This window comes from Bathycoccus prasinos (genome assembly GCF_002220235.1).
Source record: "Bathycoccus prasinos genomic : Chromosome_10".
Lineage (NCBI taxonomy): Eukaryota > Viridiplantae > Chlorophyta > Mamiellophyceae > Mamiellales > Bathycoccaceae > Bathycoccus > Bathycoccus prasinos.
In genome coordinates, this window is record NC_023999.1 from 685100 (window position 1) to 707393 (window position 22294).

General features: G+C 47.7%; 11 protein-coding genes across 11 annotated transcripts; 6 read left to right on the forward strand and 5 right to left on the reverse strand.

Moving 5' to 3' along the window:
• Nucleotides 1-504: 504 nt before the first annotated feature.
• Bathy10g03670 (aspartate ammonia-lyase) lies at nucleotides 505-2637 on the forward strand (the record flags this gene model as incomplete). Its single annotated transcript, XM_007510716.1, has 1 exon — nucleotides 505-2637. One exon carries the CDS (start codon nucleotides 505-507, stop codon nucleotides 2635-2637), a length of 2133 nt encoding a protein of 710 aa, XP_007510778.1.
• Nucleotides 2638-2912: 275 nt separating this feature from the next.
• Bathy10g03680 (predicted protein) lies at nucleotides 2913-3635 on the forward strand (the record flags this gene model as incomplete). Its single annotated transcript, XM_007510528.1, has 1 exon — nucleotides 2913-3635. One exon carries the CDS (start codon nucleotides 2913-2915, stop codon nucleotides 3633-3635), a length of 723 nt encoding a protein of 240 aa, XP_007510590.1.
• An 83-nt stretch (nucleotides 3636-3718) lies between these two features.
• On the reverse strand, nucleotides 3719-4921 carry Bathy10g03690 (predicted protein; the record flags this gene model as incomplete). The annotated part of the gene is made up of 1 exon (XM_007510568.1): nucleotides 3719-4921. One exon carries the CDS (start codon nucleotides 4919-4921, stop codon nucleotides 3719-3721), a length of 1203 nt encoding a protein of 400 aa, XP_007510630.1.
• Nucleotides 4922-5242: 321 nt separating this feature from the next.
• Nucleotides 5243-8920, forward strand: Bathy10g03700 (predicted protein; the record flags this gene model as incomplete). Its single annotated transcript, XM_007510590.1, has 1 exon — nucleotides 5243-8920. One exon carries the CDS (start codon nucleotides 5243-5245, stop codon nucleotides 8918-8920), a length of 3678 nt encoding a protein of 1225 aa, XP_007510652.1.
• A 137-nt stretch (nucleotides 8921-9057) lies between these two features.
• Bathy10g03710 (predicted protein) lies at nucleotides 9058-10875 on the reverse strand (the record flags this gene model as incomplete). The annotated part of the gene is made up of 1 exon (XM_007510738.1): nucleotides 9058-10875. The coding sequence occupies one exon, from the start codon at nucleotides 10873-10875 to the stop codon at nucleotides 9058-9060; it is 1818 nt and encodes a 605-aa protein (XP_007510800.1).
• Nucleotides 10876-11738: 863 nt separating this feature from the next.
• Nucleotides 11739-12875, forward strand: Bathy10g03720 (predicted protein; the record flags this gene model as incomplete). The annotated part of the gene is made up of 1 exon (XM_007510599.1): nucleotides 11739-12875. One exon carries the CDS (start codon nucleotides 11739-11741, stop codon nucleotides 12873-12875), a length of 1137 nt encoding a protein of 378 aa, XP_007510661.1.
• A 248-nt stretch (nucleotides 12876-13123) lies between these two features.
• Bathy10g03730 (MEKHLA domain protein) lies at nucleotides 13124-13882 on the forward strand (the record flags this gene model as incomplete). Its single annotated transcript, XM_007510719.1, has 1 exon — nucleotides 13124-13882. One exon carries the CDS (start codon nucleotides 13124-13126, stop codon nucleotides 13880-13882), a length of 759 nt encoding a protein of 252 aa, XP_007510781.1.
• A 60-nt stretch (nucleotides 13883-13942) lies between these two features.
• Nucleotides 13943-17182, reverse strand: Bathy10g03740 (predicted protein; the record flags this gene model as incomplete). The annotated part of the gene is made up of 1 exon (XM_007510544.1): nucleotides 13943-17182. The coding sequence occupies one exon, from the start codon at nucleotides 17180-17182 to the stop codon at nucleotides 13943-13945; it is 3240 nt and encodes a 1079-aa protein (XP_007510606.1).
• Nucleotides 17183-17269: 87 nt separating this feature from the next.
• On the reverse strand, nucleotides 17270-17833 carry Bathy10g03750 (Predicted MYND Zn-finger protein/hormone receptor interactor (ISS); the record flags this gene model as incomplete). The annotated part of the gene is made up of 1 exon (XM_007510453.1): nucleotides 17270-17833. The coding sequence occupies one exon, from the start codon at nucleotides 17831-17833 to the stop codon at nucleotides 17270-17272; it is 564 nt and encodes a 187-aa protein (XP_007510515.1).
• A 141-nt stretch (nucleotides 17834-17974) lies between these two features.
• Bathy10g03760 (unknown protein) lies at nucleotides 17975-19801 on the reverse strand (the record flags this gene model as incomplete). Its single annotated transcript, XM_007510787.1, has 1 exon — nucleotides 17975-19801. The coding sequence occupies one exon, from the start codon at nucleotides 19799-19801 to the stop codon at nucleotides 17975-17977; it is 1827 nt and encodes a 608-aa protein (XP_007510849.1).
• A 202-nt stretch (nucleotides 19802-20003) lies between these two features.
• On the forward strand, nucleotides 20004-22111 carry Bathy10g03770 (predicted protein; the record flags this gene model as incomplete). The annotated part of the gene is made up of 2 exons (XM_007510393.1): nucleotides 20004-20192; nucleotides 20333-22111. The coding sequence occupies 2 exons, from the start codon at nucleotides 20004-20006 to the stop codon at nucleotides 22109-22111; spliced, it is 1968 nt and encodes a 655-aa protein (XP_007510455.1).
• Between the last annotated feature and the right edge of the window lie 183 nt (nucleotides 22112-22294).

Here is a 22294-nt window from a genome sequence, read left to right on the forward strand (position 1 = left end):
TGCGTGCCTCTGTGTCAAAGCGCCACGTCAAGATATTTTTGACTCGCGAGAAAAAAAAAAAAAGAAAAACGACGAGATGAATTTGATCACGACACAAGCAAAAAAGTCAAACAACAAGAGTTTTATATACAGAAGTACAGAAAAGGATGATACAAACGGACGTACGATTTCGGGTGGTTATGGTGCGACCGGTACTGCTACTCTCGCGATGACCACCGATGCTTTGCGCGCGTGTAAAGCGTGGGAAACGTTGTTCGTGCCTGCAAAGTAAATGCACGCGTGTGATTTTTTTTTTTTTGGTCATCGAGTCGAGAGAGACCAACACCCAAAGGAACCAGAGAGAGGGAAAAACAACAACATCTCTCTCACAAACCATCTTTCGTCGTCGTTGCCTTGTGTGCGCCTTGAAAAATGCACGTTTGCAAGTGTCCTCGTCAGATTAAAAAAAAAAGAAGAACGCAATAATAACGAGAAAACACCAACACCAAAGAAGAAGACAAAGAGATGTTCTTCCGTTCGCGAGTCGCGGCAGAAGCAGCGGCGTTGATGACTTATTGGAGGATTTTACGTTCTCGTCGTCCTCGTTCTCTTCCTTTATCTCCTTTATCTTCACCATCATCGTCGTCGTCTCGTACGCTTTCCTCGCATTCGGAATTCATAATGGAAAAAGAACGAGGCCAATGGAGTGCCTTCGTGGCAAAAAACTCATTTTCTTCTTCTGCCGCGACGCGGAGGGAACTCAACGCGGAAATCGAAGAAGAAGAAGAAAAGCACGCTCATCAATGGATGACGAACAACGATTTGAAACTCGAGTTACAACAACTGTTCAATCATCATCGTTACAACAACAACAAGAACAACAAGAACAACATAAAAAACGCGGCTTCGACTAAAAGTGAACCGACAACAGGTGCACAGAATTATACGACGACGAAGACGACGAAACAAAAGAAGAACGAAAAAAAGTGCGTCGTTGGAAACGTGCCAGAATACATCTGTCGCTCTTCCTCGTTCTCCTCCGGGGTTGCTACGAAAAAAGAATGCGACGATGCGACGAAGACTTTAGTGGTGGCGGGAAGAAACGAGAAGACACGCTCGGAATCCGATTTACTCGGCGAGCTCGATACCATTCCAAAAAACGCTTTGTACGGTATTGCCACCCAAAGGGCAGTGGACAATTATCCAATCACCGGAGTGAAACTGAGCCACTTTCCGGAGTTTATTCGCGCTTTAGCGTTCGTCAAGAAAGCAGCCGCGACGGCTAACTTTAAGGTTGGATTAATCTCGAAAGAAATTTTTGAGGCGATTTCCATCGCGTGCGATAGTTTGTTGGATTCGAACGAACATCACGGAGACTTCATCGTCGATGTCATCCAAGGCGGCGCTGGCACATCCACAAACATGGCTGCGAACGAAATCATCGCGAATTTGGCTAACTTGAGTTTGAACAAACCAATCGGATCGTACGAAATCGTCCATCCGAACGATCACGTTAACTTGTGCCAATCGACTAACGACGCCTATCCTACCGCCGCCAAACTCGCGGTTGGTTTACACCACGAAAAAATGGTTTGCGAATTGAAACTGTTGATTCAGTCTTTCCGCAAAAAAGGCGACGAGTTTAAATACATCGTCAAGATGGGAAGAACCCAGTTACAGGATGCCGTGCCGATGACGTTGGGTCAAGAGTTTAACTCCTTTGCCAATTCTCTCGAATCGGACTTGGCGTATTTAATGAAGAACGTCAACGCGTTGTATGAATGCAATTTAGGAGGCACCGCGATTGGTACCTCCATTACCGCGCACAAAGAGTTTTCCAAAGAATCGATCGACGCTTTGAAAGATTTGACAAAATTACCATTCACAAGCGCGAAAGATTTCGTCGAGGCGTCGAGTTCCACCTCTTCGTTTTTGTTGTTTTCGAGCATTTTGAGAAGAATCGCTTTGAAAACGTCAAAAATTTGCAACGATTTGCGTTTGTTGAGCTCTGGTCCGAGATGTGGTTTCAACGAGATTGATTTACCCGCCGTCGCGCCTGGGTCTTCCATTATGCCGGGGAAAATCAATCCCGTCATCCCCGAGGTGATGAATCAAGTGTGCTTTCAAGTCATAGGCGCGGATGCCGCGATATCCATGGCTTCCGAACACGCGCAGTTGCAACTCAACGCGTTTGAACCTTTGATCGTGTACAACTTATTAAACTCGTTAGACTCCATGACCAACGGTTTAAAAGTCTTGCGCGAAAAGTGTATCGATGGTATCACCGCGAACGAAGACGTGTGCGCGAGCCACGTGAACAATTCCATCGGCATCGTGACCGCGTTGTTGCCTAAAATCGGGTACAAAAAAGCCACCCTCGTCGCAAAAACCGCGCTGGAAACGAACAAACCAGTTTCTCAAGTCGCCACGGAAGTGCTCAACTTTCTCTCCCAAGACGAGGCGGAAACGCTGCTGAACATCGAAAACATGACCGGCGTCGTCGCCGGCGATAAAAACGCCGAGGCAAAAAGAAACTCGTATCCCAAACGAGGCGTAGACATCGAGTCGCCGCAATCCGCCGGAGGTGATAAGTGTAACTTCTGGAGTTACATGTATCCGCCGGAGAGGCAGTTGTTTCAATCCGCCGGCGCTATGTAAAATACTATTTATATAAGAGAGATGAAGAGAAACTCTTGAAAAAGACTTTCGATTTGACATCTCACATCCACATGCCACAACAAAAGTGTAATTAATTAATACTGAAAAGTTCCCTTTCCAATTGCCTTACAACGCACTCCTCCTTTCCTCGAGAGAAAAGAAGACAAAGACAAAGAAGGAGAAGAAGCAAAACATCACAAAAGTTCATCACAGTTCACGCGCCTAAACCTGTATATATAAAAGTAGTATCTTTTCCGCGCGTCGGGGTCGTCATCATGTCTGCGACGATGAGTACATTGAATTCAGTGGCGGTGTGGGGGCGGCGAAACGAGTCCAACAGTTTCACTTCGTCCTCTTCATCGTCGTCGAGAAGAGGCGCTCGCATTCAAAGAAGCAGTCAAAGAAGCAGAAGACAAAACGCGGGTAAATGCTCTTCGTCTTCATCTTCTCCCTCTGGACAGACGACGAGTTCTAATCAGCAGATCTTAAGAGACGTGACGAAGAAACTCCGCGATTGCGTCAAGAGGAAAGCGCCGTCATCCGCCGTCGATTTGCTCGTGTCTTTAGGGAGAGACCATGGGATCGAACCGGACGCGCGCGCGGCGTCCACGTGCATCGCGGCGTGCATCGCCGGTCGGGATTTAGACATGGCGGAAAAAGTGTTCGAACAAGTGTTTGAAGGCGGCGTGTGCGAACCGGATGAAATCGCCGTCGTCGAACTCGTGAAAGGGTATTTGACCATTGGGAGAGAGAATGTGCCCTTGTGGCAGAAAGCGACGAGTTTATGCGCCAAGATGACGAACGAGTACGGGATCACAAGAACTGCGGTGACGTACAACGTTTTATTGCAATGCTGCGCGAATACGAACGATTTTGAGAGAGCGGAGGAAATTATCGATACCATGTACGATGAAGAAGTCGCGCCGAGTCCGGAGACGTTTAAAGCCGTGGAGAAAAGGAGGAGCATTCGCTCGTACGCGAAGAAGGTGTTGATGTAAAAAAAACAGAAAGGAAAAGAGAGAGAGCATTGATGATTGCTTACTTGTTTGTATTTCTATGTATACTCCATCGAGAGGTGCTATTATCTCAGTTTGTTGCCACCGCCTTTGAAGGCGCTAAAGCCGTCCTTCTTCTCGGTCGTCCCATTTTTACCGTCAGCAGCGTCTGCGCTCTTCTTCTCGGACTCTTTTTGTTTTTTCCTCGCCATCGCCGCTACTCGCGCGCCGCCGCCAAACATGACTTTCCCAGCCGCTTTTCGTTCCGCTCTTTCTGCTTCGGATAAACTCTTCTTCTTTTCGTCGTTGGCGCCTTCGGCGTCGCCTAAAACGCCGCCTTCGCGCAGTTTCTGCCACTCTTTCGTCACTCGCAAAGAGGTTGTCGGAAGCTCTACTTTTACCGGTTGCGATTCCCCAACTTTAGGCGCTTTCCCGTCCAATCGGTTCCCGCTCCCCGCGAACGCTAAAAACGTATTTTTGTTGTTCTCTTCTTCTTTTTCATCTTTCTTTTCTTCTTTTTTCTCGTCTTTCGCTCGCGTCGATGTACTTCCGCCGGTCAAATCCACCACTCCGTTCTCATCCACGTCCATAAAACTTTCCTCTTCTCCATCTCCTCTTTTCTTCGTCGTTGTCGTCGTCGTCGTTGCATTACCACCACCACCTCCTCCTAAACCTCCTCCCTTACTATTATAATCCGGTTCCACGTAATCCAACGGCGCCGCGAAATCCACCTCGCAATCCGTCTCCACCACGCACACCCCGTCCGCCGGCTTCGCCTCAATCACGTCGATAAAATATCTCTTATTGTTGTATTCAATCATAAACGTATCGTTCACGGTTAAGCACGTGTAATTTCTCAAACACGTTTCCAACACCGCCTTCGGGTTGCTAATGTTCAGAAAATCGCTCGTTTGCGGTTGCAGCTTCACGAACGTCCCTTTCGGTAACCGCGCGTTTTTCACTCTCAGAACGTCCCCTTCTACCAGTCGTAAGTTTTGCATCATCCAGTACGGAAGATAACACACGCCTTCATCGGCGATGAATTCTAAAACCCCGCAGTGCGTTTTTGTTTTCTCTTTCACGTTTTCAACGTTGAACAACATCGGGAAATCCAAGTCTCCGAGTTGCGACAATCTGTCCAACGCGCTCGGTGGTAGGATGATTTTGTCCCCTTTGTCCAACTCCGAGCGGTCGATGAACGAGACCGGGTAGGCTCTGTATTGCGCTTCGAACAGAGACGAAGCTCTGTTGTTTCCTCTTGGGTCTCCTCCTCCTCCAAATCGAAACATTCTGAGGATGAACTTCTTTGTCTTCTTCTTCTTTGTCTTCTTCTTCTTCTTCTCTATATAAGAGCGTTTTTGATTTGCGTCCGTGTGTGTGTGTAAATCTGATGAAACGAGGAAGAATTTTTTTTCTTTTTTCTGAGAAAGAAATTCTTGGTGACAGCTCTTTTTTCTCTCTCTCTCTCTCTGCTGCAAAAGAAGCAAAAGAAGCAAAAAGAAAAGTCAAAAAAAAGAAGAAGAAGAAGAAGAAAACAAAAAAAGGACACGAAAGAAATGAAAATTTGTGAAACATCATCACAAATAAATAACTATAGTAATATATAAAGAATGCCTTCTCCTTCTCCAAATCGAAGGCGCGGCAGAAGCAGCGGAACGACTCCTAACGCTGATTTTTCGGCGGCGGCGGATTCAGCAGCGGTAGAAATTGAAGAAGAAGGAAAGAAAACGACGCGAAAGAGAAAAGAAATGTCACCACCAATTCCAGAATCATCATCATCGCCAACGAACACCAACAACAAGAATAAGAAACGCGTGAAAGGAAGAGGCAAAGCGAGAGGAGGACTGCGGTCGGACGGCGGAGAAAGTCCAGAAGAGAGAAATGACGATGAAGAAGAAGAAAAAGAAAAAGAACCAACAACGACAACAACGGCAGCAAAGAATACTAACACTAACAACAAAGACGACTTGATAATACAGCAGAGGAAACGAAAGCTTCAAGAGTGGCGAGAAGCGCAGGAGAAGAAGAAGAAAATGAACGAGATTAAAGCGGCGGCTTTGCAAGCGGTGGTTGGGAAGAAGAGGTTTGAACGGAAAACGGTGATGATGGACGATGATGGGATGTTTGACGACGAGGACGAGGACGAAGACGCGAACGCGGCGATGAGGAAAAGGAAACCGCCGAATTTTCTCAACGACGATGAAGACAACGAGGATGATAACAACAAAAACACCAAGAAAGATGCCGACGAAGACGACGAAGATGATCCTCTGGAAGCGTTTATGAATTTGAACGACGAAGCGATGAACGAGGAGAGAGCGAAAGCGGAGGAGAAAGCGAAACAGTTAGCCGAGGAGGAAGACGAAGCGTCAAAGTTGAAGAAAGGGAAAGAAGAGGAAGAAAAAGCGTTAGAGGCGGAGTTTATGAGAGCAGCGAAGAGAGCGGCGAGAGTTCTCGTCGAGAAGGACGGAGATGCCATGGATGTCGATGATAACGGCAAGAAGAAGAAGGAAGGAAATACCGTCGTCCAGCTACAAAAGAAGAAATCCATCGTCGACGTGAAAACGAGAGCGCCGGCGTCTGAACAAGCCATCAAAAACGCGAAAAGTAAAATCAAAGTGAAGGCGGAATACATCGTCCGAGGATTCTTCGACGAAGATTCGGAAGGTGAACCCGACGAGGACGAGGACGCGAAGAAGAAGAAGAAGACGACGACGACGAAGAAGACGACTGACGCGGGTGGTGTAGACAATAATGGAGAAGGAGCAACTGCGACGACAACTGACGGAGGTGGCAAAGACGAGGACGATAAAGAAGAACTCGCCATGTACGAAAGCGATTCTGACGACGAGTGGGCGGCCAAGCAAAAAGCAAAGTTATCCAAAGCAGATAAACTCGGAGCAGTGGTGCACTCGGACATTGACTACCCTCCGTTTCGGAAAAATTTCTACATCGAAGCATACGAAATGTCTAAAATGACAAAAGAAGAAGTCAAAGAGCTTCGAACGAAACTCGACGGGATATCGTGTCGCGGTAAAAAAGTACCAAAACCGATTAAATCGTGGAATCAAGCTGGGTTGTCGAATAAAATCATGGAACTCATTCGGCGTTCGGGTTTCGAGAACCCCATGCCGATTCAAGCGCAAGCTTTACCGATCATCATGAGCGGTCGCGATTGCATCGCCGTCGCTAAAACTGGCTCTGGTAAGACACTAGCTTACATACTACCGATGTTACGACACATTAAAGATCAACCGGAGATTAAAAACGGTGACGGTCCGATTGCGATGATTGTCGGACCGACGAGAGAATTGGTGACGCAAATCGGTAAAGAGTGTAGAAAGTTTGGTAAAACGGTTGGTGTTCGATGCGTGTCCGTGTATGGTGGATCTGGTGTTCAATCACAAATCACCGATTTGAAGCGTGGGTGCGAAGCAGTCGCGTGTACGCCCGGAAGAATGATTGATATTCTCACGACCGGGGCTGGAAAAATCACAAATTTACGACGCATCACTTACTTCGTTTTGGACGAAGCCGATAGAATGTTTGATATGGGATTTGAACCGCAAATAACGAGAATATTAGCAAACACGCGCCCGGATCGTCAAACGGTTATGTTTTCCGCGACGTTTCCGCGCGCGATGGAGAATATCGCTCGAGCGGCGCTGGAAAATCCAATCGAGATTCAAGTAGGGGGCCGTTCGGTGGTGAATTCCGATATCACGCAGCTCGTCGAATTAAGGGAAGAAGAAGATCGATTCATTCGCATGCTGGAATTGTTAGGGGAGTATTACGAACAAGGAAAAGTGATCATCTTCGTAGCTTCGCAAGATAAGTGCGATACGATATTCCGAGATTTGTTAAAGTCTGGTTATCCGTGTCTCTCCTTGCACGGCGGGAAAGAGCAAGCCGATCGGGAATGTACGATTGTTGATTTTAAAACGGACGTATGTAACGTCTTAGTCGCTACTTCAGTCGCAGCGAGAGGTTTGGACGTTAAAGATGTAAAGCTCGTCATAAATTTCGATTGCCCGAACCACTTGGAGGATTACGTTCACCGAGTCGGGCGAACGGGAAGAGCAGGAGAGAAAGGTACCGCAGTGACGTTCATTTCACGAGACGAGGAACGTTTCGCGCCAGATCTCGTGAAAGCTATGCGTGAAGCAAAGCAACCAGTGCCACAAGATGTATTAGCGCTCGCAGAAGCGTTCGGGAATAAACGAAAGAATAACGAAGTTATGGCAAACGGTTCCGGTTTCGGTGGGTCTGGATTTAAATTTGATCAATCCGAAGCCGACGCGTTGAAGAAGGAAAAACGCCAAGCTGCGAAAGCCGCTGGTTTAATCGTCGAAGATGATAACGACGACGACGACGAGAACATGGATAATAACGACGATGATGACGGCGGAGGTGACATGAAGTGGGGTGCCGCCGGGTTATCGTCGGTTTCAGCAATCGAAGGCGCGAACCCAAATTCCGCTGGAGGTTCAATGGCGCCTGGACAAGCCAAAGCGTCCACGGCAGTCGCGTTGGCGTCGCAATTCGGCGCAACGCCGGCACAAGTAGCGCAAGCGGCAGCAAATGCAGTCTTCAAAGAAATGTCCAAGAAAGGAGGCTTGAATGCTCCGACGTCTGCAGCAGACGCCGAAGCGCAGAAAGCGAGTGCGCTCATCGCTGCAGCCAAAGCTGCGGCTGGAAAAATTGCCTCGTCCTTGGGTAAAGGTAAAACGTCTTCGTCGAATCATAATCCTCCCACGAACGACACGACTGTACTCAGAGATCAAGCGGCAAAAGCAGGACACGTTGCCAATTCCGCCGCTGCGTTTATGTCGTCTTCTGCCGCTCAAAATGCAATCATGCTCGCGCAAAATACAGCTTTGGCGCATGGCGCTTCAGCCGGTGCAGCCAAGGCTGCTGCTTTTGCGGCAGCTTTGAACGCGCAGCATAAGATGTCCACGGGCGGAATGACTAAAGCTGCAGGCCAGAGTCACTTCGAATCTGAGCTCGAGATTAACGATTTCCCGCAATACGCCAGGTGGAAAGTTACGCATAAAGATCAACTCCAACAGATCAACGATTTCACCGGCGCAGTGGTGACCGTCAAGGGCACGTACTATCCTCCTGGAAGAGCGATTCCAATGGGTGAACGAAGATTGTTTTTACTGATTGAAGGTCCAACCGAGAGATGCGTGACCGCGGCAAAGAATCACGTGAAGAAACAAATAGAAGAGGTGGTATCAAAACAGGCTTTACCCGGCGGAGCTGGGGCGGGTCGGTACAAGTTGTGAGCGCGAGATAGAATTTATTAGAATGATTAGAAAGTGTGACTTTGTTTTATACTTTACACGCGTTTATTTTCACAAAGAAATGAATGTTAATAGTATCCAGGTTGTGTGTAAGAATCTCCCACCACCTTCCTCGTATTTTAAAACCCAAACCAACCAAGGATTCCGCCTCTTTTCGATGGCGTCTCCGCTTCGTTTGAGTCTTCTTCGCAGTCTTCAAATTTCGATCCGTCCGAGTCTTTGCTGCACATCGAACTTTGGCTTCCTTTCTTACTTCCTCGTAACGTTCCTGATGATCCCGGTTTTACTGTGCTATGCTTCGCGGCGCCTCGCTTAGTCGCAGAGGATTTCTTCGCTTCTATCGGAGGCGGTCCCGGAGGAAGCGGAGGCATCGTCGATGAAGGACTTGGAGCGTTACCACCAGATTTCTTTTTGTTTTGTTGCTTATTCGTTTTCTTATTCGTTTTCTTATTCGTTCGCTGCTGCAATTCATCACCGCTCGTATCCGGTGATCCTTCCGTCGTCGTCCCTCCACCCTGTTCTAACTGAACTTTCTTTTTCTTCATCGACGCTTTCTTTGAAGCAGATGATGGAGAGTCGCCATTTTTCTTACCAGGGAGCATCCCAACGCCCGGCGGTGCGCCTGGCGGCGGCGGCGGCGGCGGTGGCGCACCTGGCGGCGGACTCGGCGGCTGACGCATAGGAGACACGCCGCGCGGTGATCTGTGCGCAGTGTCTATTGGCGGAGGTCCCGGCGGCGTCGGCGGATGTTGCAGAGAACCGTTCGATCCAGACAAAGTCAAACCGGACGCGCCGTACGGGGAAAGCGGAGGTTTCGTGCCCGGTGGTGGTGTTGGCGGCAAAGGTGCGGGTGGACCTGGTGGTGTCGGCGGTGGCGCGCCCGGCAGCGGCGGCGGCGCGCCCGGTGGTGGTGGCGGTGTTACCGGGGGCGTCGAGGCGTGAAAGAGAGACGTGCCCTGAAGATGTGCGTAATCTCCGTTGGTGCTAGGATGATACGGTGGTCTCGATTTCGATGGTGGTGTCGATGTAGGCGTAGACGTGCCACTGATGATGGTCGTCCCAGGAGTGAATGCCGACGCGGACAATTTCGGCGGCGAAGACGTGCTCGTTGTCGTCGTCGTAGCTTTTTCACCCGGCGGCGTCCACAATTTCTTCTCTTCTCCCGGTTGACGCTTCAACACCCGCAAACTTTCCGGCAAGTTCGCGGAGGAAAATATCGCTTCTTTTTCTTCTTTCTTCTTCGGTTTCTGTAAAATTTTCACGTTTCTCGGTTCTGGCATTCTCTGGTCCGAGCTTCTTCTCGTGCGTGAGGATTCGCCTCCATCAAAACTGTTCCCGGAGCCTCTGGTCCTCGTCGTCGTTTGGAAGCCGCCGGGTGGAGGGTCCGAAAAGTCCATCTGATCGTCCTCTCCCCAATCGCCTTGCGGAATGTGTAAATTCGCAATCGCTCCAGCAACTTCGTGTTGAATCTCTCTTTTCACCCGCGGTGCTCCGTCGGTCGTCGTGTTATCGTTTTCGTTTGCTTTCGCCGCCCACCGCGGCGGCGGTCCCGGCGGTGGCGCTCCTCCTTGATTGTGCTCGCGTCGTCGCCAATCCTCCGACGTGTCCGCTTTCCTGCCAGCGCCGAAGCCGCCGTTTTGATAACTACTTCCGTTGGACGATCCTCCTCCTCCTCCATTTCTATAATTCGCATTCGCATTATTATTATTATTACTCTCGCGATGATGGTTCCAACTGTTCCCGAGTTCTCCGTCGCCGCCGCTTCCCCAACTCGCTCGCTCTGGCAAGTTGTGCTGCTGCTCTTTATTCGCCGTGGTATCTGATGATTCTCCGTTTTGATTATTATTATTATTGTTATTATTATTATTATCTGACGAAGAATCGTTCGAACCTCTTTCTCCTCCTCGATTGACTAACTTTATCGACGGATCGTTCATTAAAGTCGACGTTGGATCGTGTTCGAAACGTTGCGAGGGTAAATTTATTGGTTTCGGCGCCGCGACGACTCGTCCGAGGGACACCATTCGCGAGCCTTTGTAATGGTGTCTGTGATTTTGATTATAAGAGAGAGAGAAGAACGAGACATTTTATTATTAACGAGTAGTAATGGTGGTCAGTTACAGAGTAAAGAGATGCACAAAACACGGAGAGAGAGAATTGCTTTCGGGGATGATGTTTCCCCAAGCGGCACCCAACACCACTTTTAAAAGCCTTCTCGTTTCTCTCTCAACAGGCGCGCGGAGATGCACGAAAAGGAAAGAGAGCCATCGAAGATGATCTTTAATAAAGGTTTTTGTCGGCAACGCGACCACGAATACTCCGCATAAACGCGCGAAGAAACAAAATATAGAATAAATGCATAACGAGAACGCACTTCCTGTCTGTCGTCATCTGCGCCGGCAAATTTTACTCCTCTATTAAAACTACTCTTAAAAGAAGGAGAGTATTTTAAAAGGAACGCAGAGGAGAGCAGTGTAAAAGAGTCGTCGTAACAGTAGTACCGTGCAAAACTAGTTTTACACGAGCGCAACTTTTATTAGTATCTTTGCGTTTCGCGTGCAACTTTTCTTTAACGCAAACAATTTAAAGCAAATTCTCTCAGAGACCTTTTTTCCCTTTAAAATTCTTGTCTCTTGGAGAAAAAAACTCGAGAGGAAACTGCCCTTTTTGTTTCCTTTTTTTTTTGATTTGCTCTCCCTCGTTTGCTTTTCCTCACACCACACCACTCAAACTTTTGCATAATCACAACAACGAGAACACGAGAACAACAACGAGTAGTAGTCTCGAAACACAGAAGACAATGACGACGACGACGATCAAAACTTTGAATACTCTAAATCATTCTTGTTCTTCTTACGATGATGTTGTTTTCAGAAGATCACAAAAATTATCATCGCGTAAGCGAAGAATCTCTCGATCGTTTACTCCTCGTGCATCATCATCATCATCATCATCATCATCATCGTCAGATGAAAAAGAAAAAAATGTAAACATCGCTTTAGTGGGTCAAGAGACGTCGACCGGGAAACTCGTGATGGGACTCTCCGCTGGACGAGGGAATAATAATAATAATAATACTATTTCCGTGGTGTTTGGAGAGAAGATGGAAAATTCAGAGACGATGACGGAAGGGATGGATGCGCAGACGTTTGAGAAGCGGTTTTATTGCACCAAGGAACAGTTTGCGAAAATATCTACTTTTGCGAGCGAGAGGAGCGCGTCGACCGTCTCGGCGTCCTCAACGACGACGACGTATATATTCTGCCACGAGTCCGGGGCGAAACAGATGAAAGCGATGAAAGATTTAAAAGCGATGAAGATTGTAAATAGCGGGGAAGTTGATGATAAGTGCGTTTTATTATCGAGAGTAGGGATCAATCGAAAAGAGAAAGCGCCGTTCAAGACGCAAAACGAACCGTATCAACAAAGAGAAACCGTGCAGATTGGACAAATCGCGTTACCAATTGGAAATGCGGTTGGGGAACCTATTATTGGGACTTTGGACGGCTACGAGCAAAGCGAAGAGTTCGCGAAGGAAATTTTCGGAGCGGAAAACGTAACCGTCGTGAGATCCGGGGAGTTACGAGGCAACGGGCCTCTACTTCTCGCGGATTTGTCCGCGCGACTCGTCGACAACATGTACGACGTGAAATTCCAAGACTTGTACGTGTTTCAAGGCGACAGTCAACAAGGGTACACGAAGAGGCTAAACTTGGCGCAAACCTTAGTTCGCGTCGCCGAAAATTTTTCATCATCCGCGAACCGAGATATCTCCGTGTTATCGGTTATCTGTAAAACCGTTCCCATCGTGGGTGAACAAACGCTTTCCCAGCCGACCGATCGAGAGAGAAGGAAAGGGTACGACATGAGTAAAGGTATCGCCCCTTCGCCCATCGATATCAACACCGTAGATTCTTTGCTCGCCAATCCTAAATAATAAAACTTTTGTCAAGTATGTAGTCCTTCATAGTATTCATCGTTTTAGTCAAAAACCTCTGATATTTTTTTCTTTTTTCTCTTCATTTCTTTCGCACGAAAACAACAACTTTATTTCCATTGAGTATGTCTTCTTCTTTGTCTTCTTCTTCTCTCTTCGCGCGTGTTCCTTTAAAATGTCATAACAACGCGCTTTTAGGAGGACGAAAAGAAGGACGCAGAAGAGGTTCTCCTGTTGTGGTGACGAACATGGCGAAGAAAGATAAACGGAAGAAAGAACGCGCGGCGGCGAGGAAACAGGAGACGAAATCGAGACCGTCGTCTTTATCGTCGTCGAATAAAGATGACGATGAAGACGAGGAGGAGGAGGAGGAGGACGATGTAACAGGAGGAGTTCGAGATGGAAAAGAAGAAGCGAACGAGAACGATTCGAATCAAAGAATTTTGGACAATAAGGATGTGTTTTTTCAATCGATGACGTTAGCGTCCACGTACAAACAAAGAACAGATTTGCAACTTTTAGGCGACCGGAAAGTACCGGTCACGGAGGCGGTGAAAGCGTTGTTTTACGCGCCGTTCGTCTGTTGCTCGCACGACGAGAACGACACGTTTAATTACGCGAATCAAGCAGCGCTGAACTTGTGGGAGTTTGAATGGGACGATTTTATTGGCATGCCGAGCACGAAGAGCGCGGATGGCGAGGACGAAGAGATACAAAAAGAAAGACGACAGTTGTTGGACGACGCTTTGGAGAAAGGGGTCGTTTATAATTACAACGGCGTTCGAAAATCGAAAAATGGGAAAGAGTTCATGGTAAAAGACGCGACGTTGTGGACGTTAGTCGATCGAGACGGGGATAAATTAGGTCAAGCGGTGAAGTTTAGCAAAGTGGAGTACGTGGCGAGTAAAGAGGTTTGGAAAGTCTCGGAAGGCGGAGAGTGGGTGAAAGACGACGGCTCGGACGACGATAAAGGTAATGACGACGAGGACGACGACGACGATGAATAAACAAGAGTACTTATTACGCATTCTTACTTATTGTTATTTTATACGCTATACAACATGTAATTACACTAAATCTGAATTTTGAATTTCTGACAAACAATCCAATTTTTGTTTCGATGTCCATTTGAACGCGTGCGCGACGTGCGATACCAAAACCAATTTTTGTTCACTCGTATACTCCGGGTGGATCATGGTCCATCGAACGAGCTCTGATTCTTGGGTATAGAACGCTTTAATATACGTTTCCACGTATCTAAAGTCTAAGTTTAACGGAGGAGGAACTTTCTCGAACGGGTAGTGCGTCTGAAAGTGTTGCTGCACCGTTTGGACGTCCATTTGCATAATTGCGCGTCCATCGACGCTACATTTTTTCACTTTCGCAAATCCTCTCACGATGGCATTGGACACGAGTTGCGCGCCGAGTTCCCACAAGATTTTTCCGTTCACCGCGGTCACTTCAGAGACGCGAAGTTTCGTCGCAAACTGTGCCAGCACTTGTCCGAGTTGCGTCGTCCATTCCGACGCCGACAACACCGACGGCATTTCTTTCTGATTGTACTTCCCGAGCGCAGCTTTCTTCATAGACTGCATGTCTGTGATTTTGAAATCCGAATCGCCAATCTCATCTGGCAACCACGAAAGATCGAGCAATAACTCAGCAACTCTACTCAAAATGTGTTCGCGCAAATCGTCCACCGCGTGCACAACTTTCGTAAAGAACTTATCGACGACGGAGGAGGAATCTTCTCCCACCCAACGCTCAAAAGTTGGTTTCAACTCTTCGTATATTGAAGCTACACACGCCAGAGACTCTAACGCGACCACGCGCTCTTTCAGTCCAAACATGTTCCCAGAACTCGCGATTTGTGCGCGTGCGTTTTGGGAACGTTTTCTGAAGGTTGCGCCGAGTTTTGAGACGACTGGCGTTGTCGTCGAGGCTGCAGCTGCAGATGACGCTGATGGCATCGCGGTACCGTTTGGGTTGTTACCACCACTACCATCACCAGGAGTATTCATGTGCTGATGTTGCTGATGTTGCTGATGAATAATCGGCGGCGGTGGTTTCAAAGCAAACAAACCTCCTCGCGATGCTAATTTTGTGAGCGTTTGTTTCAGTCTGTTTGTCAACGCATTTTTGTTATGGTCATCCAAAAGCTGACCACTCGTGTGCACGAGCAATCTCGGGTTACCGAAAGAAACAAACACGTTGAATAACGCGAGTTCAAACATTTCTCTGCAAGCATCGAAAGCTTTGAGTTTACTTCTGCATTTGCTATTTGCGCTCATCGTCGGCGACTCCGCGGCGAGCGAGGCAAAGACGCGAACGCTCTCGAGTAAGTATGCAGTAGACGCCGTCACAGTCTTACTCGTCGACGCATCTTCTTCCTTTCCATGCTCTGCACTCAATTCGGCACCACCATTCAGTTTCGCCATAGCTGCAACCGCGCTCATTTGATTACCATCACTATCATTCATCATCTTAGACGATTCTTGCGGCGAGAGCAGTAGATTTTCTTCATTCGTTGTCATTTTCAAGACCGCATCGTCGCTCCCGACGAAGCGTTCACCGGCAAACGGATGTTCGCGCCGCTCGACCCAATCTATCGCTCTCATCGCTTTTTCTTTGCTTTGATGATCGATATCATCAGCATTCATGATCAAACCATTCGTGCTCCCCACTCGCTCTTCAATCGACGACGCCATTCGCGCTTCCGCTCTCGCTTTCTTCGCGAGATCGTTCGATAGTTTCGTCCACGTCTCTCGCTCGAACGCTAGTTTTAACTCGCCGAGTCTCGGTTTCCTTTGCGCGTCGGATAAGACATCAATTGCGCAGTCCATTAAACTTTTCGTTCGCGAGTAGACGGTTTCAGCTCCGGCAAACTTTTCGCACATATCCGCGAACAAACGGCATTTTCGTAAAGTCATCCGGGCGACGTTCGGGTCGGCGTTAAAGGTCGCGCTGCTATTTTGACGTCCGGAATCTGTTCGGATAGCTATTTCGAGTGCATTCAGCGCGTGGTAAGCGGTATCTGTCGTTCGTGCTTCTAAATTTGACTTTGCGAGAGAATCCGCGAGAAGAGTTTCAAACGCGTCGTTCTTATTCGCCATTGCGATTTTCTTCTCGTGGTACGCCTTTGCAAAATGCAAGCGCTTAAACAACAGATGTGCAGCTCTTGAAACGCCGCCTACTGGATCTTCAGCTTGAGATTGAACGAGTAACGAATCTCTCGCAGTTGCAAAACATTCCGCGCTGAGTTCCGCCGCGCGTTCGTGTCCTAAAGCGAGCGCGCCTTGGAACGCTTTTTCGTACAAGGAGTCTCCATCTTCGTCGGTTGAGAACGCCTGCACGAAAGCATCTCTGGTGCCACGTTCGACTTCAAACTTCAACAGGTTCAAGTCTTCGATCGCTTGTTTTGTACAGTCTAATGCACTGAGTGCTTCTAACGCGTTCTTCGCTTCACCATACTCGACTATGGCTGCCGAAATGTCGCCCTTCCCAATCTTCTCTCGAATTGAGATTTCCCGCTCGCCACATCTCCGCAACTCTTCTACGACGCGCAAAACGCGAACCATGTTTTCTTTCCTTTTATTCGTGTGCACGGCTCGAATTTTGACGTCGACGGCGTGTTGCGATCTTTCTAAAGCGCGTCGTCCATTTTTAAGCACCACATTTGCTCTCGTCAAAGAGTTTTGTATATCCAATATCTTCTGCGACGCGTGACCGACTTCGTTTCGTTTCTTATATATTTCCCCATTGATTCTAGTTTGTACGGTTTCTACGATTGCCATCAGTCGCTCTTCTTCGCGTCGCAGATCCTTCGGCGAAAAATCCCGCGGAATCTCTTTCAAAGACTCTCTCAAAGCGTCAAATTTAATGGAGTCGTTGTTTGACGATGATGACGACGGATCCGTCGACGCGTTTATTCTCTCTTCGCTCCTGTTCGTTTCATCTTCATCTTCATCTTTACGATACGGCTCGAAAAATCCGGGATGTAATTTGTCTACTTCTTTCGCGGCTTGCTCGGCGTTCATCGACGCCGCGTTCAACTCCAAACTGTTCATTCTGTTCACTAACTTGCCCGCAGATGACGAGGATACCGGAGTTTGTTTTTGCTCTAGATATCGGCTCTCGGGACTACTCGCGCTCGGGCTCTGTTGAGTATTCATTCGGTTCGCTAACTTCCCAATCGGCGAACTCGCGTCTCGTTTTTGTTCTTCGATTTTGTCCTTTACCAGCTCAACTTTTTCCTTCGCGCGTTTTCTAAACTCCTCCGCTTTCTGCTTCCAGTTGTTTAGAAACATTTTCCCGCCCGCCGCGTCGTTCGACGAAGAGTTGTTGGAGTAAGCGCTCATACAGACAGACGACGGTGATACTATTTACGCCTATTATTATTCTCTTTCTATCTCTTCCTTCCCAGTCGTGATCGTATCTAACACGTCCTCCGCAAACTTGCGAAAATCTGAATTCTTCAGCGCGTTTTCCAAAGCACTTTCTTCTCCTTTCTTCTCGCTTTCTTCGGCGCTGTTATCGATCGCTTTCAACGTTTCCAACAATCTCTCGCTTCGTAATTTCTCCAAAAGAGGTAAATTCAACGCCAACTTTGCGAAGTGTTCTCGTCGTAACCGGTGTCGATGAATGTCCTCGGAATCGGTTTCGAACGTCCTCGTCGGTTTTGGTTTTATACTCTTCTCCTTCAACGTATTATTATTAGTGGTATCAGTATCTTTCGTCGTCGCCAACAAAGCTTCCAATTCCAATTCTCCTTCAACCAATTCTTCTTTGTCTTCTTTCGTTAGTGCCTTCTTCGGTAAAACGACGACGCAAGACGAAGAAGCGTTTTCTCCTCCCCCCTTGTGTTCCTTGTTGCACTTCACGGAACAATACGGCTGACGACACTTGGGACACTTGTAATTCGAGTTCGGGCGAGCGCAAATCACGCACAAAGAGTACATTTTTTGTGAGAACATTCAACGAACTGAAAAACGAAAAAATGAAAAAATATTTCCTTTTCGGGCGTAGTCTCAATAACAACGATGACGATGATGATGATAAAATCGATCGTTACAAAATAAACGCATCCATCGCAAGATCGATTATACTTTAACGACGAACGCGCGCGTTTTGGCGATATCTTTAGGCGCCGTGGCAGTTTTTGGATCTAAGTACACGCGCTCGATCAAAAAGACGTTTCCAAAGTTTCTCTCGAGCATAACCGCGCACGGCGATTTTATCGAAGCGCTCTTCAGTTTAGAACAGGCTCGTTCGGACGTTGCAAACGCGGCAGAGTAATAGGAAGGAGACGAAGCGCTCTCGTCGAAAGAACGGTCGTCTAACGAGGCGACGATGGACACGAAGAGCGCAGATCGGTCGGTCAGTCGGCTGGAAACGGGATCGCCCGTGGTGTACGCCGCGACGTTGAAAAAAGTCGCTCTTCCGTCGTGTACTGCGTTTTCGCCGAAAACGAGAACGATAAAGTCCTGCGACTCTTTGGTTAATGCGCTGGCATCGGCGACGATGTTTCCATCCGAAAGCTCGCCCAAATTGTTCACGAGCTTTTCGCTCAGGCTGTAGGCGGCGTCCGCTGTGGAACCAAAACAACCCGAGCGCACGTTAACGCCAGGAAGAGAAAACGGCTGATAAGAAGGATCACTCAAGCATTTCGCGCCGTCGTTGACTACGACTCTTTCCAAAGCGAATTTATTCGCGTTACCGAACGCGTTCGTAAGTTTTGATTGAAACTCATCGGCGGCGGCATTTAACGAAGTTTTCTGTTTCATCGCGCGATGATAGATTTTTGATTGCGAATCTTTTTCTTCGTCGTTTAAAAACGACGACGGGAATAAAGCGTCGTTTGGCCCGCGCATCGGCAGATACTCTTTGGAGTAAAACACGTCTGGATGTTGTCTTTCATCTTCATCTTCTTCTGGTTGTTGTTGCCTCGTCGTCGGTCGCGATATCGTTGCTAACGATAACAAATTCAAAAGAGAATTACCACCACTGTTCGCTGCGCGTGCTGGCTCGCGACCACGAACAATCATCGCCGGCCATTCGTATCTGGCGTACACGCCGAGTGCCTCGGCGCCTTTCAACGGCCAAATCCCGACTCGAAAGCTCGTCGTCAAATCATCCGCGATTATTGACGGAAGGAAATTCAATTCGTCGTATCGAAGCGCTTCGAGTTCAATGGACGTTGACGCAATGCCAGTATTTTCAAGCACTTCTTTCAAATCATGAAACGTCTTCGAGGAAGCCGTGCTTATAATAACGAGCGCGCGTCGAAACGCTCGCGACCCTCGAACATTCTTGTTATTCACCGGTGACGAACTCGCTTGCGCGGAGACGGTTTGTCGCAGCGAACGCAAACCCAAAGCACCAAAGGTCTTCCTCCAAACGTACGTCACGTACGAATAGTATTTCGCAGACGATGGTGGCGCGCACATGATACTCATCGTCGCGTCTCTTTTACCGAACTGAAAATACGGCCAATTTTGATTGTTCACGTTTACGTTTTCCACTCTCGCGTACATCACTCCTGGGTTCCCCGTATTCGCCGTGCGTTGCATCAAACTCTCGCTATTCATCGTCTCTTCTAAACCATACTCAGAAGTATCGTGCGTAAATCTCAAGCGCCCGCTTTCTCGCGCGCGAACGTTATAAAAGTTGTTTCCTCTGTTTCCTCCTCGTTCGATGACTTCTCTCGCCAGTTTTCGTGCAACCTCGTTCGCTTTCTCGAAATCTTCCAACTCGCACAAAAGTTCGAACTCTTTTCCGATCGGTAAACGTAACTCCTGTTCGGCGAAAACCCCCCCGAAGTTCGGGGTCGTCGCAGAAAGAAGACAACAAAGAAGAAGAAGAGAGAGTTTCGACAGAAGCAGAATTACTTTGTGTGATGCCATCAGAATCTTAGCAGCAGTAGTCATTCTTCTTAAAGGGAGATGTGAATAATAAAAAGTGTCTCATCTCTCGCGTATTTTTTAATTCTTCTTTTTCTGACAAAAGATGAAAAATTTCTTTCCCTCGTTTTTTCTCTTTTTTCACTTTTTTCACTTGTTTCGTCTCTTCATTTTTTTTGTTTTCGTCAGAACAGAGGCACGGAAAAAAGAAGCGCCGTCGTCGAATGAGATGATGGGATCGTCGTCGAACACTACTAATCATCGCGAGGAACGCGTTCGCGCGAGGACGAAGAAGAAGAACAACAACAACAACATAAACATAAACATAAACAAGAGGAAGATGAGTAAAGAAGACGAAGAAGAACCGCGAAAAGTCGAGTTCGTTTTGAAGAGTAACATAAGTAACAACAACAGAAAGGTAATTTTTCTTTTTTTCTTTCCCGCCGTTTTTTTCCTTTCTTCTCGATGTTTGTTTGTCGTTTCCGAGATTAATCGTTAGAGAGGGATGATCAACAACTCACGCGCGCTAAACAACGCGTCTTCTTTTCTTAAAAACAGAGAACAACGACAACGACGACGAGAGGGCAACAACAAATTTCCACGCCTCCCGAAGGGAAGACGACGATAGAAAAACAACAAAGTAATACTAGAAAAAGAACGAAACAAAATCAAAATCAAAATCAAAATCGAACAGCCGATGTCACGTCATCGTCGTTTTCCTCTCTTCTCGAAGGAGAAGGAGAAGGAGAAGGAAAAGTCGAAAATTTTTCGGACCAAAAAAATCAACTGTTACAGAAACAATTACATCATCATCATCATCATCATCATCGAGAGGTGGACGAGAGGTGCGATCGAGAACAACAAGAGAAACAGAAAGAAAAGAAGACGAGTAATAATAATAATAAGAAAGTAGCCGCCACCGCGGGAGGGGGCGAAGAAAAAGTTTCGACGAAGAAAGGTAAAGGAGAAGGCGAGGGGTGTCCGCCAACGACGACGAAAACGACCAACGAGGAAGGGCACTTTGAGTATACTTTAGGCGAGTCACTCGGACCGAACGATCGATTTAAGATTTTAGCACCGTTAGGCGAGGGAACGTTCGGGAAGGTGTTGGAGTGTTACGATCGAGTGAAGCAAGAGTACTGCGCGGTGAAAGTGATCAGGAACGTGCCAAAGTACAAAGCGGCGGCGAAAATTGAAGTGGACGTTTTGAAAGAGATTGGGAGAAGAGACGAACGCGACGAGTTTCATTGCATCAGATTGAAAGAGTCGTTCGAGCACGAAGGGCACGCGTGTTTGATGTTTGACATGTACGGATTGTCTTTGTTTGATTTCATGAAGAAGAACCACTACAAACCGTTTTCTTTGGCGTTGGTTCAGAAGTTTGCCAAGCAGTTGATCAAGGCGGTGGCGTTTATGCACGAGTTGAAAATGACGCACACGGATTTGAAACCGGAAAACGTTTTACTGGAAGCTCCCGGGTACGTGCGAGTCGTCAGTGGTGATGTAAACAACGCCAACAACAACGCGACGAATATGGCGACGGCGGCGGCGGTGGCGACAACGACGACGACGACGAGTGCGTGCACAATCAAGGTGCCGGTTACGAGCGCGATCAAACTCATCGATTTCGGAAGCACGACGTTGGAAGATCAATACCATTCTACGATCGTGTCGACGAGACACTACCGCGCGCCAGAAATTATCCTCGGTACCGGCTGGTCCTATCCGTGCGACATGTGGTCGATCGGATGCATATTGATAGAACTTTTGACCGGAGACGCGCTCTTCCAAACGCACGAGAACATGGAGCATTTGGCGATGATGCGCAACGTGTTGGGTCACATGCACACGGATGTCATCAAACGAAGTTCCAAGGAAACTATCGAGAAATACTTTAATTCGGAGACGTTCGAGTTGAGCTGGCCTGAAGGCGCTAAAGATATCGAGAGTGAACGCGCCGTACAAGCGGTGCAGCCGTTGGATATCATGATTCGAGAGCGTTTCGAGTGCGAAGAAACGGGCACCTTACTCCGACACTTGTTGAGTCGACTGTTAGAGTACGATCCGGACACGCGCATCACGGCGAAAGATGCTTTGAACCACGGATTTTTCCGTTTGGACATCAAAGAGAACGCGTACACTCCGACGACGGCGTTTGCGAGTAACCAAATCTCCGTCACGAACGCCGCGAAACCGGCGACTGATCGAACGGCGTCTTCGGTCGTGCGAAACGTGGGGCCGACGAACAGCAAGGCGAGATCGCAAACTACCGGCGGGATTCGAGGCGCGTGTTTGGACAAACCTTCCATGGCAACTGAAATCGTCTTGGGGGCTTAACATAATAATAATAACAAAGAATAATAAAGATACTAATAGAAGAAAGTAATAACTCGGATATACGATACGAAATGAGTACGAAGAAAAGAGAGAGAGACGCAGCAGCGCTACTAGAGTAGAGCACACGCTAGTTAGTTTTTAGAACGCATAAGAAAAAATTACACAATTGTAAAACAATAAACA